Source organism: Coenobita brevimanus, chromosome 78, assembly GCF_032717465.1.
Source record: "Coenobita brevimanus isolate Jiangsu-jjx chromosome 78, ASM3271746v2, whole genome shotgun sequence".
In the NCBI taxonomy this organism is placed as follows: domain Eukaryota; kingdom Metazoa; phylum Arthropoda; class Malacostraca; order Decapoda; family Coenobitidae; genus Coenobita; species Coenobita brevimanus.
The window spans coordinates 3,265,219-3,284,910 of record NC_137031.1 but is presented as its reverse complement, the minus strand read 5'-3'; the positions used below and the strand labels follow the sequence as shown (position 1 = coordinate 3,284,910).

Sequence of the window (19,692 nt, the reverse complement as noted above, 5' to 3'; positions counted from 1 at the left end):
GACCTAGAGCTGTATGATATTGGGGCTTTTGCTGCAGCCTATATTGCAGATAATAGAAACAGGAGGAAAAAACGGAACAAATGGGCAAAAGGTTGGTTGATTTAGGAGTAAATTGTCCCATCTGACTCTGTTGAAAGAACTGCGGTGCGAGAAAAACGACTGGCTTAATTACTTGAGGATGGACGAGGATTCCAACCTGCAGCTGTTGTCACTAATTTCCCCAATAATAAAGGATACTTGTATGAGGAGTGCTATTTCACCGTATGAAAGATTGACAGCCACACTGAGGTTTGCCACAGATTGCTCGTACGAGGATTTAAAATCTCCTGCACATGAGGATGAGGCGTAAACTGGGAAAGCAATGGTGCAACGTAAGGGCACTCCACACGTATGCTCAAACAAGTGCTAGCAACATGTAAACAACACAGTAATGAACACGCTGCGAACATGCTGGGAACGGCAGCGTCCAGATCATGTTGGCAACATCATGATGAAGTCTCAGTTGCCAGGTATGGACACACTTATCCCATCGCCTTCGAAACTACACTGAAACATGTTTGCATACCTCTGTCCAAATACTGCTGCAAACATGTTCCCGAATATGTTGCCAGCTGTGTTGCCAACATATGTTTGAGTACACGTGTGGACGTGCACTTAGGGACAGAAATGTAATAGCAGGGAAGGATATGGTAAGGTTGAGTTATGGACACATAAAGGCACTGTGTAAAAACGTGGCACGACAGTCATGTAGTGATAATGAGGCTATCCAGGGAAGACATGTGTGAAAGTGTACAGTAGAGATGAGAGAATGAGTTTGCGTGGGTCAGAGAAAGAATGCATCATGTTTACGAAAGGGGGCACGAAAGTTTAGGAAGAAAGGGTGCGAGCATGGGACAACAGGGAATGTAAGAGACTTCAGTAAAAGTATTGTCACAGGCACACTAAAACAACAACACAATGACTGCAGAAAGCACCAGAGAGATTAAAATCGTGTGGAAACTGCGAGTACAAATAGAATGTACGTCACTGAATTAAACAGGATAAAGGAGGCTGCTTCTAACCTTTGCATTATAAACTGTCATTCTTAACTCCTTGAATCCAGTGATGCATAATCTCATTCCATTCTTGATATCTTCGTACAGTTTTATTTAATTTATGAAAACTGTTATTTATCCCTCACTCTTAAGCCGAATGAAATCCTTTGAGGTAGCCTGAATAGTCTAACCTACTAAAGCGCCGTAGCCAACTGAAGGCTAAGATGAAAGAAATCGTTAGACGGTACCAGTGCTATAAATAATACAGATGGTGTCAGAGCACTGAAGGTGTTAAGATGGCAGTGAGTGAAGGAGGTTTAGGATTAATGTCTATCAACTGCACGGAGCTTATTAACTCCTTAACCGCGGGTATTGTTTTGGTCTGACTGTCCTCTCCCGCGGGGGTTTCAGCCAAATGTAAACAAACCTTTAAACCTTAATAACTCTGCACAGAATAAAGCTAGAGAAAAAAATAAGGTACCATTAGAAAGTACAAACCTTCAGCTTTCCATTGATGTAGGTTTCATGACTTCGTTGATTTTCACAGGACGGGGAGAGCCGTTAGAAGTGAGGGGTGTGAAATAACTATTTTACGCCCCACACACCAGTACCAAATGCCAACCACTCTCTCATAATAGTAATATAAACATATATGAACACTGTACATACGATAAACACCCACTCTGTGTTCACTGAGGTAGGTAAAAGCACTTCCTGCGGCTGCACCGCTCTTCACTGCGGCTGCCCCTCACTTCACTGCGGCGGCACCCGCTCACTGACGTTTCCTGCGATCTTTTCATTCTTTCTAACTTCTAATATTATTTTACATATAATATGGGCAATGTACATTATATTTACAATGCACTTATTACTATATTGCGTCACTGGCGCATCACAGAATTACATTAGTGCCGCAGAATTCCACAAGTGCCGCAGATTCTCTTATTACAATATCACTTATTATACTGGCCAATATTTCCTTTATTTTCTAGGCAAAATATCCCTTATTACTACATTATCCATTATACAATTATTGGCAAAGCACGTCACTGTCGCATCACTATATATCACTGTCACTTTCAGTATTTACTCAGAGAGTGGTACTCGGCAAAGCACGGAGTTACACATAGAGCTACTTGGCATTCAAGGCACTGGTGTGTGCTTATTTTTCTCGTCGTAGGCCTTCGTGTGGTGGTTGAACATACTCTTCAGCGGCCCTGTGACAACCTGCCGCCTGCTTTAGGAGGCAATTTCACAAGCTGGTGCCGGCTCATGTAATTGCGGCACTCAAGACGGTCAGGTTGTGTGTCAGAGTGTCGCCTCGGGATCAATGCCGTCACCTGACCAAATCGTTCAAGTAGCTGCTGCACGACAGTCTTGGAAAACTGTCTCAGTGATGGTTGCCTTATGCCCCCGACTTGTGTCTTGTAAAGAATGAAGGCATTGAGCATGCACATATCGAGCATGTGCAGGCAAGCCTTCCTGTACCATCGGGTGTTTCTCCTGAGACAGTCTATTTCGCCAGTCATCATATCAGACTTATCAACGAGTCTCATATTTACATTATAATCAATGACGGCATCAGGCTTCATGATTGGCTCTCCCGTCCTGTAGCTGACCTTCCCAGTTCTCTTCATTTCCCCTTGTGGATGGTGCTGATCATATTGACAACCTTCTTGTCATGCCACCTGATCGCAAGAAGCTTGTCTGACTTCTTCAGGTGAACATCTCCCCTGGATGATGATGATGCTTCGGGGAAACTAGGCCACTCTTTCCTATAGCTCCGTACAGTGCCAACAGTGCCAATGCCGTGTTCAGCAAGGTATTTGGAGAGTTTCGGTGCTGTGTAATAATTGTCTGTGTACAGCACATGATTACCACCAAAATACCTCTCCATCAGCACTTTTACAACGGAGCCAGAGAAGCCAAGGGGGTTTTTCCTGTTCACATCCATTGTGCTAGCCGAGTAAATGACAAAATCCATTATATACCCCGTCTCACAGTCACACAGCACAAAGAACTTTATCCCAAAGCGGTGGCGTTTGCTGGGGATGTACTGCCTGAATTTGAGACGTCCTCTGAACAATACCAGGGACTCGTCTATGACGACTTTTTGCATAGGCCTGAAAAATCGCATAAATCGATCCCTAATCTTGTTGAGGAAATCCCTCACTTTCCACAAAGGGTCAGTTTGGGACGGGTTGTCATTGTCAGCGAAGTGCAGGTATCCAAGCAGCTGTCGGAACCGATCCCGTGTCATATACTTCCCGAATATGGGGATAGTAGTTATGTCATCCACGAGCCAGTACTCCTCCAACTCATGTCTCTTTATATGGGGCATCAAAAACATGAGTGCAAAAAACATACAGCTCTCTGATCCCGACAGGCAACCACGACACTTGCTTTGGTGAGCCAATAGGTCCCAGCCCTTGTGCTGCACACTGAGTTGCATACCTATTGGTCTCATCGCTGACATGCTGCACAATTTCATCATCAAGGAAGGCCAGGAAGTAATCAACAAACTCATCACCTGCGTTGCATGGGAAGGCAGGCTGTATTCCAGCATTTGTCATATCAAACGGTGGATTGTGTGGCTGGAAATCTCCACCGTCAGTCCAAACAAATGCATCAACTTGCCCTGTGCGTGGTTCAGTGGCAGGGGCAGGTTGCATTCCACTCGTTTCCCCGTGAGAAGGAGCTGATGTAGAGGCAATGGGTGAGGCAGGAGGTGAGGCAGGAGGCAAGCGGGAGGTGGGTGAGGCAGGAGGCAACGGGGAGGGGGGTGAGTGCGGGGGCGGTGAGTGGGGGGGTGGTGCGAGTGAGGGAACTGAGCGGGGGGCAGGCGGGGGGGTTTCTGACCTGGTGCGTGGTGAAACTTGACCCTTTCTACCCCGCTTATCACCTCGCTTATCGCCTCGCTTATCGCCCAGCTTTGCCCTCCAACTGCCACGCATCCCCTTTGTTCTAGGCCTGCCTGCACGGCCTGCACGGCCTGCCTTCCCTCGCTTTGCAGGCTTTGGTAATTCGTACTCCTCAGATGATGTAGACTGAGGAGAGGGCACGACAGATGATGATGATGATGATGTGAGGGCAATTGGACTAGGGGAACGGGAAATTGATGGGAAATGCGTACTAGGGCCTGGTGTGGGAGACGTGAGCCTGCGCTTCACTCCTTCCCACGTGCAATACCAGATTTGCCCATAGGAGCCTTTCCTTTCCCAGAGTAAGTTGGGGGTGGTGGGGGGGAATCAACACGATCACTTTCATCACTGTCACTATCAATGGAAAATGGTTCACCACCAATCACTGCCAAATCATCACTGCTTGCTGTGAGTGTGTCACTTTCACTGCCACAATCAAGAGTAGTACTTACAGTTTTGTCCAGCTCAGTTCTAATTTCAGGAGTGCTCAACCCCTTCTGCCTCGCCGTCGGCAGTTCCTTTACCGGTGTAGAGGTAGAGGGAACACTAGCACTAAACATTGTAGAGGAGGAAGCGAGCGACGATGAGTCGGGACGGAGCGCCATTATCACGCACAGAGCTGGACAGATACTGAGTGACGCGGATCAGGGCAGGGGTGGGGGGGGGCCCCTCGGGGTTGGAGGAGGGAGGTGTGGGATGGCTGGCGTGAAAGAACTCGACAGCTACTCTTGCGTGAGAATATTTGCGCGCCGGGAAAACGCGCGGTGTTCAAAATATTCACGATCATTCCAGAATGCCACCCGCGGTTTGGTCCAGTTTTGTCGCCGTCATTCTGGAATGACACCCGCGGTTAAGGGGTTAAGGAAGATAATCAGCTTTTCTAAGTCCCAAGCTTCCTGTAAAACAAACAAACAAACAAACAAACGCGCAGTAGTTGGTTACTATGCAGATCACCAAAAGCATTACTGGGTGAAGACAAGAGAAAATACTAACTTTGTCCAAGAGTCCTACTGACCCAAGATTAGGATTCGGGGTTTTCCCGTTGCCAGTTAGGTGTGCTAACCATTACACCTTAACATGTGTCCACCCAGCCACTGGGAGAAGAGTTGTGAGATTGTGGTTCTTTTTTTTTTTTCTTTTTTTTTTTAATTGTCGTGTGAAAGGGTGAACATTTGTTGTGTGAGTACTTCCCTGACAAGCAGTTGCCGAATTTTGTAGATGTGAGGTACAACCATGAGAGTGATATGTGGCTACGAGCATGGCAACTAACCACACAATCATCACTCTGGCAAGAAACATTCAATATTGAGTCAAAGTCCTAGCTGAAGCTGTCACATATTTACAAATTCATCTACACATCTTAGATATCTTTCTTTCTCAACAATTTCCAGCTACTGTTGCAAAGAAAATTGCAGTTCTGGCACTTGACTTAGTTTCCATTCCATAGAAAATGTCAGGTGTACCACGTCAAATCCCAATACAGCGAATCCTTAAGAGAATGGTAGCACTTATATGTATACATGAAAGTACTTGTCGTGTGTGCCTGCGGTTTGCCAGAAGATATGGGCACAGATTTGGAATGCGATACTCACATAAAACTTGCAACTTTGTCGTGTGACTGTCTTATAACAATTGTGTTGTAAGTGTGCCTTATTATTATTGTGTGGTTATCTAGTTGGCAAATGTCATATGAATATATCGTACGTTCTGAGCAAATGTGAGCTCGGCTTTGAAATGATGCACTCACAATTGTCGTGTAGGTGTGTGAAGATTTGTTGTGTGAGCGTTTGTCTTATAAGCCACTGTCGTGTGAGCTCATTATGTCTTGTGAGTAAATGTGCACACAGGTTTGATACTCACACAGAACTTGTATCGTTGTGGCTGATGTGATGGTGTGGTGCGTGAGGGGGTTGGCTGGGGTGAAGGCGAGGCAGGCCAGGGACAGGCCGTGGTAGCGGGGCTCAGGCACCAGCATCAGGATAGACCGGCTCACTTCCCCGGACACTGTTTCCTGAACAACACAAGGGGATATTGCATCGTCAGCACCATTATTATTATTATTATTAACGCCATCATCCTATCCCTTCCCGGACACTGACTCTTGCACAACAATGGGTACATTATCATCATCACCATCATCAACATATTACACCTGCACGGATACTGTCTCCTGCACAGCAAGGAGGTACAGCATCATCATTATATAGCCCTCCTCGGACATTGCCTCCTGCACAATAACAGGTATATCACATCACCATCATATCGAAAAACCGATAAAGCAGATCTCATCGCTCAGACTTTCTCCTCCAATCCACCTTAGACGATTCCGGTGCTGTTCTTCCATCACTTCCCCCCTCAGCCTTCCTCATGGCTGACATTAAAATTTCTTCAGGTGATGTATTTTCTGCCATCATAGGCCTCGATACTAATTTGGCATATGGGCCTGATGGAGTTCCTCCTGTTGTTCTCAAGAACTGTGCTTCAGTGCTTACACCCTGCCTAGGTAAACTCTTTCGTCATTGTCTGTCAACTTGTACCTTTCCTTCTTGCTGGAAGTTTGCCCTCATTCAGCCAGTCCCAAAGAAGGGTGACCATTCTCAACCCTATAACTATCGTCCAATTGCTTTAACAACCTGTGTCTCAAAAGTTTTCGAGTCAATTCTTAACAGAAAAATTTTAAAGCATCTTTCCTATCACAACCTTCTTTCTGATCGTCAGTATGGGTTCCGTCATGGGAGCTCCACTGGCAATCTTCTCACCTACCTTTCAGACTTCTGCTCGTCCTCCTTTCGGGACTCTTACGGTTTCTATCCTTCTATCTGTGCCTTCATCTATAGCTTCCTTTCTGGTCGTTCTATAGCCGCTGTTGTAGACAGCCATCGTTCTTCTCCTAGATCTATCAACAGTGGTGTTCCTCAGGGTTCTGTCCTATCACCAACTCTCTTCCATTCATTCATTAATGACTTTCTAAGCTGTACATATAACCCTATCCACTCTTACGCTGGTGATTCCACCCTTAACCTTTCCACTCGGTTCCCGCGACGTCCATCTCAGCAGTTACGTCAACAAACAAGGGATGAGGCTATTGCACATCAAATGTCTGACCTGGCTCATACTCGTATCTCTGACTGGGGTGAAAATAATCTTGTCGATTTTAATGCATCAAAAACTCAGTTTTTACACCTATCAACCCGACGCAATCTTCCTCAGGAGTACCCACTAATAATATTCGGCTTAATCCTGCATCATCCTTGAATATGCTTGGGATTTTATTCACACGGGACTTACCTTGGAAAGATCATATTGCATCTCCTGTAAAATCTGTTTCCAAGAGATTAGGTGTGCTAAGCCGACTCTGTACATCCTTTGTCCCTGCACAATTGTTGATTTTATGCACGGGTTTTATTCGCCCCTGTTTAGAGTACAACTCTCATGTGTGGGGAGGCTCCCTACATACAGCTCTTCTCAATAGGGTGGAGTTAAAATCTTTTCGTCTCATTAACTCTCCTCTACTTACTGGCTCCCTTCAACCTCTGTCTCTTCGCTGCACTGTTGCATCTTTATCTCTTTTCTATCGTTACTTCCATGGTCACTGCACCCGTTTAGCAACAAACTCTCATCCCTTTTCATTCCAACTCTCTAATGCAAGAGTTAGCCGTTACTCCCCAGTCCTTCATTTATGCAATAGGTCAACTCTGGAACTGTCTCCCTCTGTCTGTATTTCCTACTTCCTATGATCTCCAATCTTTCAAATGCAGTGTGTCCAGGCATCTCAAAATGAAAGGATCTTGAATTTGGCTCTCTCTTTTTTTTTTTTTCTTGGAAGGAACGGTTTGCGGGCTCCTGGCCTTTGGTTCCTTCTTTCTTGCATAAAAAAAAAGAATCATCATCATACTGTATTAACATTTCTGGACATTGTTTCCTGCACAAGAACGTGACACAATAGCATCATTATTATCATTATCATCAATACTTGAACACACTCGAACTCTGTCTTCTGTATAAGAAAGGGATATACTGTATCGTCATCATCATCATCGGTATCAACAGCACACTCATTAACTTATCATTCAAGACTAACCATCTACAGTATTTTTCCTTATACAGTAGATGCGCTTCATATTATCTACCAAACAGACTCAGTCCTTCTACTTTCAGGTAATAAAAAAAGTGGTGCCACGTCCGCAAAAACATTTGACAAAAAAAGTGTTTGAGATTGTCCAGTTACTTTTTCTCTCACTAATGCAGCCCTAATCAACATCATATAATTAGTTGCTGTCCCACTGCGTTACTGAATGATCAAACAAAATAATTATTCTTGTCAACATTCACTCAATTTTGCAGGATCGCCCTCGTCAGTAAATATTACACATGGTCCAGTTAACACTTTCAGGCCACTGGGGCTCACGCTATGTTGAGTATAATTATTTATTTTGGCCAGAATATAGGGCTAGAACTGTTTCGGGCATGAGGGGGTTATGGTAATTCGTAGACTTGCTACGTAGAGCATGGCAAATGACCTGGGAACGGAGTAAAACTGATCTCGTCTCCGTTCAAAGGCACACTAAAGCCGCACCAGCCACTCAAATTATACTCTTTTGTCATTATCATCATTATCATCATCAAGACCTCCTTTCCCATCCTAGGGCAGGGTGATGAGTAGCAATATCCAGACAGCCCAAATTTGCCCAATCGAATGGGCGACGCTTCCATTCACTCATCATGCAAGCCCCCAGAATCATGGCTCTGTCAGATATGCCAAAAACATTCATCATGTTCTGTAGCTTCATATAAACGTATCCGACAGAGCTAGTCCGGACGCTATCACGTTAAAAAAGGGATGCCAAATCCCTGATCAAGCACATCACCTTACAATATTCATCCAGAGAGCTCGATCTCTTGTCAGTTCCCTAACCTCACTGACTTCCAAACCTCTCTTCCTCACACACTCATCCACCATATCTCTCCAACTTCTCCTTGGCCTACCTCCCCTCCTCCCTCCTTCAGATTCGCTCAGATATACCTTTTTCACCACTCTCTTGTTACAGGTATCCGTTCTCTCCACGACCATACCATCTCAGTACACCCTCTTTTATTCTGGTGTCCACAGACTTCCTCACTCCACATCTTTCACGAATCACATTATTTCGTATCCTATCCCCTCTCTGTATTACACATACATTCCTCAGCAGTCCCATCTCCACTGCTCTCACTTCTGACTTCATTTTCATGCCATTCCATGGTCTCACATCCATATGTTAAAGTTGGCACTAACACTCCTTCATATGAGCCTCGTGCAGCTGCAACACTAAAGCCTCTGTTTCATATCAAGGCCTTCATTGCACCAGCTACTTTTCTTCCTTGTGTCAATCTACTTTTCACATCTTTTGCACATTTTCCTCTCTTTTTTATCATTGTACCCAGGTATTTGGACTCTCTCGTCAGTTCCGAGCTCTCTCCAGTTATTGTAACACCGCACTGGGAGTCACCTTCTCTCAATAACCATCAGTTTATTCTTTTCTATTTTACTCTCAAGGCACGACACTCACATACATCAGCAAAACTCTCTATTAGCCTACCAAGTTCTTGGCTGGTATTTGCAAGTAGTAATGCATCATCAGCATGCAACAAATTTGAAATATTCCATCCATCACCATTCATTACCAAAGCCATCCCCCTGTCTATTACTCGTGTTTTTACTTTTCTCATCACGCCATCCATTTATATATTGAACAACCATGGGGACATCACACAACCTTGTCGCACGCCCACACCGATCGTGAACCATTCGCATAGATGCCTATTAACCCTTACACATGCTTCATTACCATCATAAAAACTCTTGACAGCATCTAGCAGCATACCATCTACACTGTACATGCGCAAAACTTTCACAGTCCTTCTCTGTCCACTTTGTTGAATGTTTTTTCAAGATCCATGAATGCCATAAACACTTTGTTGTCCTTCTCACAAGCCTTCACTCACTGTCTCACTGCAAATATTTGATCCACACATCCTCTGCCACTCCTAAAGCCACCCTGTTCATCACTCACTAAGACTTCTGATATCTCTCTTACATTCTCTATAATAATTCTTCCATATACCTTCCTTACCAGACTCAATAAACTTTTGCCATGATAATTTTTGCACTGACTTCGCTCACCGTTATTTTTGTACAAGGGTACAATCACAGCCTTTTTCCACTCTGCTGGCATAGTTTCACTCATCCATGCCTTCTTACATATCTCCAACAAACACTTCATTCCACTCTCTCCACTACACTTAATCATCTCAGCATACACTTCATCAACCCCAGCTGCTTTCCCATTCTTCAGCTGCTTCACAGCACTCTTCACCTGTGCGAGTGTCACATCTCCTGGCACTGCATTCCTTCTCTGCACACACCCCAGACCAATCATGTTTACAGCCGCTCTGCTGTCTATTCCCATTCATCAGGCTTTCAAATTATTCTTTCCATCTGGTCCTTACTTCATCCCCATGGGTTAATAATCTACCACCTGCATCCTTCACACCATCATATTTCTTTAAGCTTTCACGTCTACACTTCTGCACCTCTTTCCAGAATAACTTCCTATTTTCAGAGTAGTTTGCATTTATTTTTCTTCCTAGATCATCATTTACCTTCTTTTTTTTGTTTGTTTGGAAGCAAAATAACTGGACCATTGGCGGATCCGATGTTCCGTCATATTCATGCTGATGTCTGCCAGTTAAACTGCACTGCCCGAGGACCTCACTGGTATTTAATTCGTAACTCTTCATAATGCACCGTGACAACAAAGTGGCACGTATAACCTCCAAGCCAGCGTCCTGTTAATTAGCTATGAAACCTTCTTCTCGGCCTGCCATGACCCTACAGTTCTGCAGACACAGCAAGATACCTCAGCTGTAAAACATCCTGTAAGAGCACTGAGTCATGTTGGCACCACATTCAGTCACATACCGGTACCCACTCTGAGTATCTGATATCTGTGAATATATATCAGAAGAAGGATGTTACTATTCAGCTTAGGAAAGATCTCTTGTACTGAAGGCGTTAATGAAGACTGCTCATAACCACACCAAATTGCAAATTCTCTCACTCATTCTTCCCAAAGCCTCATCACATACTTTTCCTTCGTCACCTCTCGCTAACCCATTCTCTTCAAAATCTCATCCTGTACATTTCCTTTGTCATCTCTCTTCTACTCATTCTCTCAAACCTCATCCCTCCTACTTTCTCTAGACTCATTTCAAAGCCAAAGGTGGCTGTTGTGTATATATACGCAACGACTTATCTTCCTCTTGTGTTCCTGAACTCGATTCTTCTGAATTCTCTACATTCTGGCTTCGGCTTTCCTGTCATTCTCTAACTAAATATATCTGCGCTGTTTACTTATTCCCTAATTCTACTGACTATCAAAGATTCTTCGACTATCTTACTTCTACGATGGAACACATTCTATCCAATTCTCCTTTCTCTGAAACCTCCATTCAAGGAGATTTCAATGTTCACCACCACCTTTGGCTCTCCTCTCCTTTCACTCATTCACCTGGTGAACAAGCCTACACCTTTTCTATCCTTAATGACCTAGAGCAGCTTGTACAGCACGCCACACGTATCCCTGACTGCCCTGGAGAGAGCTCCAACATACTTGACCTCTTCCTTACAACTAATCCTTCTGCTTACACTGTTAATCTTTTCTCTCCGTTGGGCTCCTCCGATCACAACCTTATCACCTTAATCTGTCCTATCGCTCCTGTACGGCCTGTGGATCCTCAAAAGAAACATCGTCTGTGGCACTTTGGAGCTGCATATTGGGAGGCCCTCAGGGAGGCCCTCAGGAAGTACTTCTTTGATTTTCCCTGGAATGATTATTGCTTCCATGGCCGGGAGCCATTTGGGTGTGCCTTGCCCATTACGAAGGTTATTCTTTCGGGCATGGAAGCATACATTCCTTTCTCATATCCTTTGACTAATGCAAGAAAGCCTTGATTTCATCACACTTGTTCTAATGCTGTCCGTAACAAGGAGAGGGCCTATAACAGGTACCAGAGCCAACCCTCTCCCCCCCAGAAACACATCTTTTTTACGTTTCTGCCCGGCATTGTGCTAAGTCTGTTCTTTGCTCTGCTAAAAATAATTTCATACGTACTAAATGCTCTCAACTCTCCAACTCGAATTCTTCCCGCTCCTTCTGGCACCTTGCCAAAATCCTTTCTAACAACTTTACCTCATCGTCCTTCCCTCCTCTTTTCTACTCTGATGAAGCAGATCTCTTTGCTCAGACTTTCTCCTCCAATCCACCTTAGATGATTCCGGTGCTCTTCCTCCATCACTTCCCCCCTCTGACTTCCTCATGACTGACATTAGAATTTCTTCAGCTGATGTATTTTCTGCCATCACAGGCCTCAATACTAACAAGGCATATGGGCCTGATGGAGTCCCTCCTGTTGTTCTCAATAACTGTGCTTCTGTGCTTACTCCCTGCCTAGGCAAACTCTTTCGTCTTTGTCTATCAACTTGTACCTTTCCCTCTTGCTATAGGTTTGCTCTCATTCAGCCAGTTCCAAGGAAGGGTGACCATTCCCATCCCTCTAACTATCTTCCAATTGCTTTAACATCCTGTATCTCAAAAGTTTTTGAGTCAATTCTTAATCGAAAAATTTTAAAGCATCTTTCCTATCACAACCTTCTTTCTGATCGTCAGTATGGGTTCCGTCAGGGACGCTCCACTGGCGATCTTCTCGCCTACCTTTCAGACTCCTGGTCATCCTCCTATCGGGACTTTGGTGAAAGCTTTGCCATTACACTTGACATCTCAATGACTTTCAATCGAGTCTGGCATAAATCTTTAATTTTCAAACTGCCGTCATACGGTTTCTATCCTTCTATCTGTGCCTTCATCTACAGCTTCCTTTCTGGTCATTCTATTGCCACAGTTGTAGACGACCATCGTTCTCCTCCTAGATCTATCAACAATGGTGTTCCTCAGGGCTCTGTCCTATCACCAACTCTCTTCCTTTCTTCATCAAGGACCTTCTATGCTGTACGTTTAACCCTATCCACTCATATGCTAATGACTCCACCCTTCACCTTTCCATCCGGTTCCCACAACGCCAATTTCAGCAGTTACTTCAACAAACAAGGGATGAGGCTATGGCACACCTAATGTCTGACTTGGCTCGTATCTCTGACTGGGGTGAAAATAATCTTGCTGTTTTAAATGCAGCAAAGAGCCAGTTCTTACACCTATCAATCCGACAAAAACTTCCACAGGTATACCCACTAATGTCTCGCCGCACTGTTGCTTCTTTATCTCTTTTCTATCGCTGCTTCAATGGTCACTGCTCCTCTGAACTGTCTGCATGCATTCCTCCACCTCTACGACGGGCGTATAGCACCCGTCTAGTAGCAAACTCTCATCCCATTTCTGTCCAACTCTTTAATGCAAGAGTTAACCGTTACTCCCAGTCCTTCATTTATGCAACAGGTAAACTCTGGAACTGTCTTCCTCTGTCTGTATTTCCTACTTCCTATGATCTCCAGTCTTTCAAACGCAGTGTGTCCAAGCATCTCGAAATGACTGGATCTTGAATTTGGCTCTCTCTTGTATTTTAGTTTTCTCTTGGAAGGAGCAGTTACTGCGGGCTCGTGGCCTTTGGTTCCTTCTTCCTCGCATAAAAAAACAAATCCCTTGCTCTCCAAAGCCTCATCCTGCACATTTCTTCAATCATCTCTCTCCAACCCAGTCACTCCAAAACCTCATCCTGTACATCTCCTTCGTCATCTATTTCCTATCCATTCCCTCAATAGCCTCATCCCGTACATTTCCTTCGTCATCTCTCTCCTATCCATTATCCCCAAAGCATACATTTCCATCATGATCATCTGTTTCCTCTCCATTCTCCCCACTTTCAACTAAGCTACGAGGAAGTCTTTTATCTTTAAGTCTTGCTGTCTCAAGACACCTTTACTCATCCTATAGTAGGTTTCTCTGACTTAAAGCCTTCAGCAATCCTTTCGCTAATACAGGTCTTTCTCAAGTTTCGTGCTCGAGAGGGACACCTTCATGTGGTGGCATCGATATAATCAAGCGTGTCCACTGCCTGGCTCTACAATAGTACCTCAGTTTCCTCCCTATGCTCCGAAAGAAGTATGAAGGACTGCCGGAAAAGGACAACTTTAGCCTGTAGTCCACTGGATTCACGTTTCAGATGAACCTGGAGCTAAAATACCGTCTGATCGCTGAATGTAAAAGACGTCATCATATCAAAGCAGATTTGATCCAGCTCATCCGTCATAATTCCTTGGTTCATGTTACTCTTCTCTTCGTGTGTGTGTGTGTGTGTGTGTGTGTGTGTGTGTGTGTGTGTGTGTGTGTGTGTGTGTGTGTGTGTGTGTGTGTGTGTGTGTGTGTGTGTGTGTGCATCATTTTTCAGATCTCTTTTCATCTTCCAGTGACAATTGGATATATTCAGCAGATACACCAAATTATCGCTAAGCATAATTAAGTTTCTCGGCATCAGTAACCGACATCCTATTATCTCAGTCTAAAACATGTTTATTGCATTTTATGCAGGTTCATTTTCTACGTGGCACCTCGTATTGAATACTAGCTTTATTCTAGATCACGGTATTTTGTTTTCTTGGAATTTGACTGTGTAGATGAAATATAAAAGAGAGAGAGAGAGAGAGAGAGAGAGAGAGAGAGAGAGAACCCAGCAGTGTATGAGTTCATAAGTGCCAGGAACCTAGTCACACACAGTGCTATACTCTGTTCACCTAAACTTGACTGCTCGTACAAGTGCCATCGCGTCATCTAGAATGCTGAGCTGTAACATGAAATGAACAAAAGAAACTGGAGTTAGTCAAGAAAAGAGCAGCCAGGGTTTGTTATGGGGGACATGAATTTAAAATGCCATTATTCCTGAGATAAAGCCGCTTATATATATATATATATATATATAGATAGATAGATAGATAGATAGATAGATATATATATATATATATATATATATATATATATATATATATATATATATATATATATATATATATATATATACATCCTCTGCGGTACAGTGGTAGAGTGTGCGTCTCGCACTCTGGTGGGCGGGGGTTCGCCTCCCCGCCAGAGTTGTAAAAACTTTGGGAAGCGTTCACCAAGCCAATGACCACTTTGGTGGACACAAGGGGTGCTGTGGTTGAACCAGTGTCTCATACTAGTGTGTTTGCACCCAGGCGGCTTCAGGCGGGCCGATTACATTTGCTTCACAGACTACACACACATCCAAAGCCACTCCAACACTACATTTACACTCACAAGCACCTCTCACCCTACATACAGTCTCTACCTGAGCCACATGGTAGAGATACATTGGCTGTATCGTCCCTGCTCCGGTAGGGATAGGCCGGTCCTGCAGTGGACCTCAACGTCTGATGATGATGATATATATATATGTACGTGTGTATATATATATATATATATATATATATATATATATATATATATATATATATATATATACACACACACACACACACATATATATATATATATGTGTGTGTGTGTGTGTGTATATATATATATATATATATATATATATATATATATATATATATATATATATAACGTATCTAATTGAATCGGTAAAGGAAAGAACTCAGGAACCAATCATTTAACAGCAAATAACTAAATAAAAATATAGAAAAAAAAAACAGCAAAACTATCTTCACATTTATGTCACTCGTATAGAAAAGGGGGGGTCTGGGTCCCTCGAGTCCCTCCCCCCCCAGCTGTACGCATGGTCATGAAAATTGCTATAGAAAGGATATAAATGCCTACTATTGTAAACTACGAGAAATAAGCTGCAACACAAGAAACATCCGCCAGCTTATTTACGACGAAACCCAGACGACACCAGCCCGGCCCTTCCACCACCTACATACATCAGTTTTGTATTCCTCTTCCTCCTGTGCATTCATGCCCCCACTCCACCCACAGTTCTCCTAACCTTACACTACCTAATTGCATCAGTTTTGTATTCCTCTTTCTCCAATTTATTCTTGTCTTCATCCCACTATCACTTCTGCTCTGATCTTTCATAGCAACTTGCATCACTAATAGATTCATCGTCCTCCATGATATTGCTGTCCTCATTATACCGTCTTTTCTCCCATTATCCTTATATGATTACATTCCGGCGTCCCATGTGATACCCTGACGCCGCCTGAATATAATAACCGTTTTAATTACAACGCCATGATAAAAAGTGAGTCATACTTGGTCACTATACCGTGTATACTGTATATAACCATCCATCCATCCATCATCCAGTCCTACATTGTCCCATGAGGAGCGTAGGAGAGAGAGAGAGAGAGAGAGAGAGAGAGAGAGAGAGAGAGAGAGAGAGAGAGAGGTGAAACGAATAGCTAGAGCTGGGAATGAAGCAAAGGATGATTTACTTCAAATGTGATGAACGCAGATGATGCTGTGTTGCTTACCCTATAATTTCCCTCAGCGTTTTGGAAAAGTTTTGAGCGACGAGGTTTATAAATAAATTTAGATATGGACAAAGTGGTGACTGTTGAGAGAAAAGGTGACTCACAGTGGATTGTGCGAATGAATGTAGTGAAACAGGCAGCAGTGGGAGAGTTTTAGTATTAAGGCGCGGTGATAGAAAACAGATGATAATGTGTGAAAGAAGAGGAAAGAAGAGTGGGTGAAATGGGCAAGGCTGGTGGTATGAAAACCTTGATACAAACGAGAAGTCAGAGTGCAGACTGTCAGGAGTAAGAGCAGTAGAAACACGGCTGCTAAAGAATGTACGTGGGTTGTGTGGGCTGAAGATATTCGTAGCAGATGTTGAGTGTTATGTCAGTTGATGGAAGTGCTCCACGGAGAGAAAAAATGTAAACTGTGTAATGAGAATGACTATACATGACTGCGGGTTAGGGCTGAAGGAGGAGTGAAAGACGAAGAAGAGTTGAATGGATTCCGTAAAGCGCATATTTTTGTGGTATGAGAGTTTACAAACGATTTGACAAGGGAGAGAAATAAAGAATCTGATGCTCATTATTCATATGAGTTGGAACCTATGACTTCTAAGGCTTAAATGATGAGTGGATGGGTGTGTGGCACATAATCAGTGAATACTCTGTTGATATTTCTGCTTTCGTACTTTTCTTTTCCACAGGTATGGTAACTGAGATAAAGAGAGATGACAACGACAACGACGACGATGATTATAACGATATTATGATGATGACTTTTCTTAATTAAAAATGAAGTTACGCAGAACTCGCGTAACATTCCACGACTCATAAGTCAACACAAACTATATGCTCTTTACATTTTATAATCATCTGTCTCAAAGTGGCAAAAGCTGAGACGTTAACCCTACCGCACTGTAATAAATGTGTTGGTTTTGTACTGACCTGGGTGTGTTCTGTGAGTGGGTTGCCGTCCAGCAGCCACTGTATGTGGGCAAGGGGCCTCGCCCCCCGCGCCTCACACCTTACCAACCTTGCCACCCCCTCCTGCACCCGCAGCTGTCCACCTGCACCGCCCTCCACCTCCACCCATGTGGGGGCGTCTGGAGGATGGGAGAAGGACACCAGCAGCTAGTGTGATGCAACACAGAATATTCTAGCTACCATTGTAGTGTGACGTAACACAGACCTAACTGTCTACCACAGGTGTGTGATGTTAACACAGAATGAACTAGATACCATAGTCAATGTGATGTATCTGAGACCTCACTGCCTAGCTCAGTCGGTGTAATGTTAACAAAGAATAAACTAGTTAGTCTACCCTTGTATGTTGTGACACAAACCTAACTGGCTACCATAGTTAATTTGATGTAATACAGGCCTCACTGTCTACTACAGTTTGTGTGATGTTAACAGAGTGCAATACTTAGTCTACCTAAGTACGTTGTGACACAAACCTATCTGGCTATCACAATTAGTGTGATGTAATACAGAACCAAATGGCTACCATTACCTACTGCAGTCACAAATACTGAACCATCAGCACAGGTATCAAAGAAGTACTGAAAAGACAAATAATTAAGAAATTCCATGGCTTAGGGAAAGTGCAAATCTCTGTGTAGCCATAAAAAGAAGTATCAGCAACTCAGACACTATGTAGGTGCTCTCACGCCACTGTCAGAACTCATACACTATATTAACTTTTGTCCAATCATTCTGAACTTATGTAACCATGACTTTTAAACATCTTCACTTACATTATTGTCATATGTGTGCTGTACACAACACCAGGCCTTGCACTACAACAACGATGAGTAAAATGATCGTGACTCAAGTATTAATGTACCATATCTATGGTGATAGTGGGATGGCTGGGTACTAAGAAATAATTTTTTGTTCTCATATATTGTCTCTGGTGAAAAAGGGATGGTGAGGTTACCAGCATGTCTGTGGTGATACTGGGATGGTGAGGTTACCAGCATATCTGTGGTGATAGTGGGGTGGTGAGGTTATCAGCATGTCTGTGGCGATAGTTGGATGGTAAGGTTACCAGTATATCTGTGGTGATAGTTGGTGAGGTTACCAGTACGAGTATGTCTATGGTGATAGTGAGGTGGTGAGGTTACCAGCTTATCTGTGGTGATAGTGGGATGGTGAGGTTACCAGCATACCTTGGTGACAGTGGGATAGTGATGAACTAACGTACCTTTTCTGTGCACTCACATATCATGCTAATGTCAAAAATGGGATGGTAAGGAATATCCTGACATATGATATCTATGGCAACAGCATGGAACAGTGCGATGGTAAGGTTTAATATAGATGTCTGTCAAGTGAGTGTGTTCATAAGGCCATGTCTAGAGTATAACAATATTATGTCTATATATCTACAGTACATATCATGACTATGGCTATGATATATACTCATATACTGTACAATGTCTATGGTATATGCTCAGATATAATGTGTATAATATATACTCACATATAATGTCTATGGCATATAATCACATGTCGTGTTTATGGTATATATACACGCATATAATGTGTACGGAATATACTCACATATCATGTCTATGGTATATACTTACATATCATGTCTATGGTAACAGCGTGGGACAGTGGAATGGTAAGGTCTGAGCTGGAGGCCTGGCAGTTGATTGTGTTGTTCAGGTCTATGGTACATGCATTTTCATATCTATGGTATATACTCACATATCATGTCTATGGTAACAGGTGGGACAGTGGAATGGTAAGGTCTGAGTTGGAGGCCTGGCAGGTGAGTGTGTTGTTGAGGTCTATGGTGACATGGTACATACATTATTATATCTATGGTATATACTCACATATCATGTCTATGGTAACAGCGTGGGACAGTGGAATGGTAAGGTCTGAGTTGGAGGCCTGGCAGGTGAGTGTGTTGTTGAGGTCAGCGCGGGTGAGGGGCGGGAGGGAGAGTGCGTTGCGTGTCACCTGACCCGTCTGTACCTCACTCACGTCGTCCAGCAGCGACCCCTCCTGCCACCAGCTGACCTGAGGACGGGGATGACCTGCACACACACACACAAAGGACTGATTTAGTAAGCCTAGTGTCCTATTCATGATAACGTTGCACAAAGAGCAATTGCACCTGAAAACTTAGCAGGTAACTGTAGGTACTGTAAGTGGAATGTGATTGCGGAAAACTTCCTAGCAATTTGTGTTCTGTATTACACCTAGTATTTTAATTATTGCTGAGGTAACC

At 43.5% G+C, this 19,692-nt stretch overlaps 1 protein-coding gene across 1 annotated transcript in view; it reads right to left on the bottom strand.

Annotated features, from left to right (window-relative positions):
• The window catches only part of LOC145408639 (protein turtle homolog A-like), a 210,251-nt gene that overhangs the window by 86,315 nt on the left and 104,244 nt on the right, over positions 1–19,692 (bottom strand). The window contains exons 6-8 of the mRNA XM_080279324.1: positions 19,295–19,498; positions 17,394–17,551; positions 5,816–5,966 (exon numbers count right to left, since the gene is read on the bottom strand). Coding sequence (XP_080135450.1) covers positions 5,816–5,966; positions 17,394–17,551; positions 19,295–19,498 — 513 coding nt within the window. The remainder of the gene's footprint in view (positions 1–5,815; positions 5,967–17,393; positions 17,552–19,294; positions 19,499–19,692) is intronic.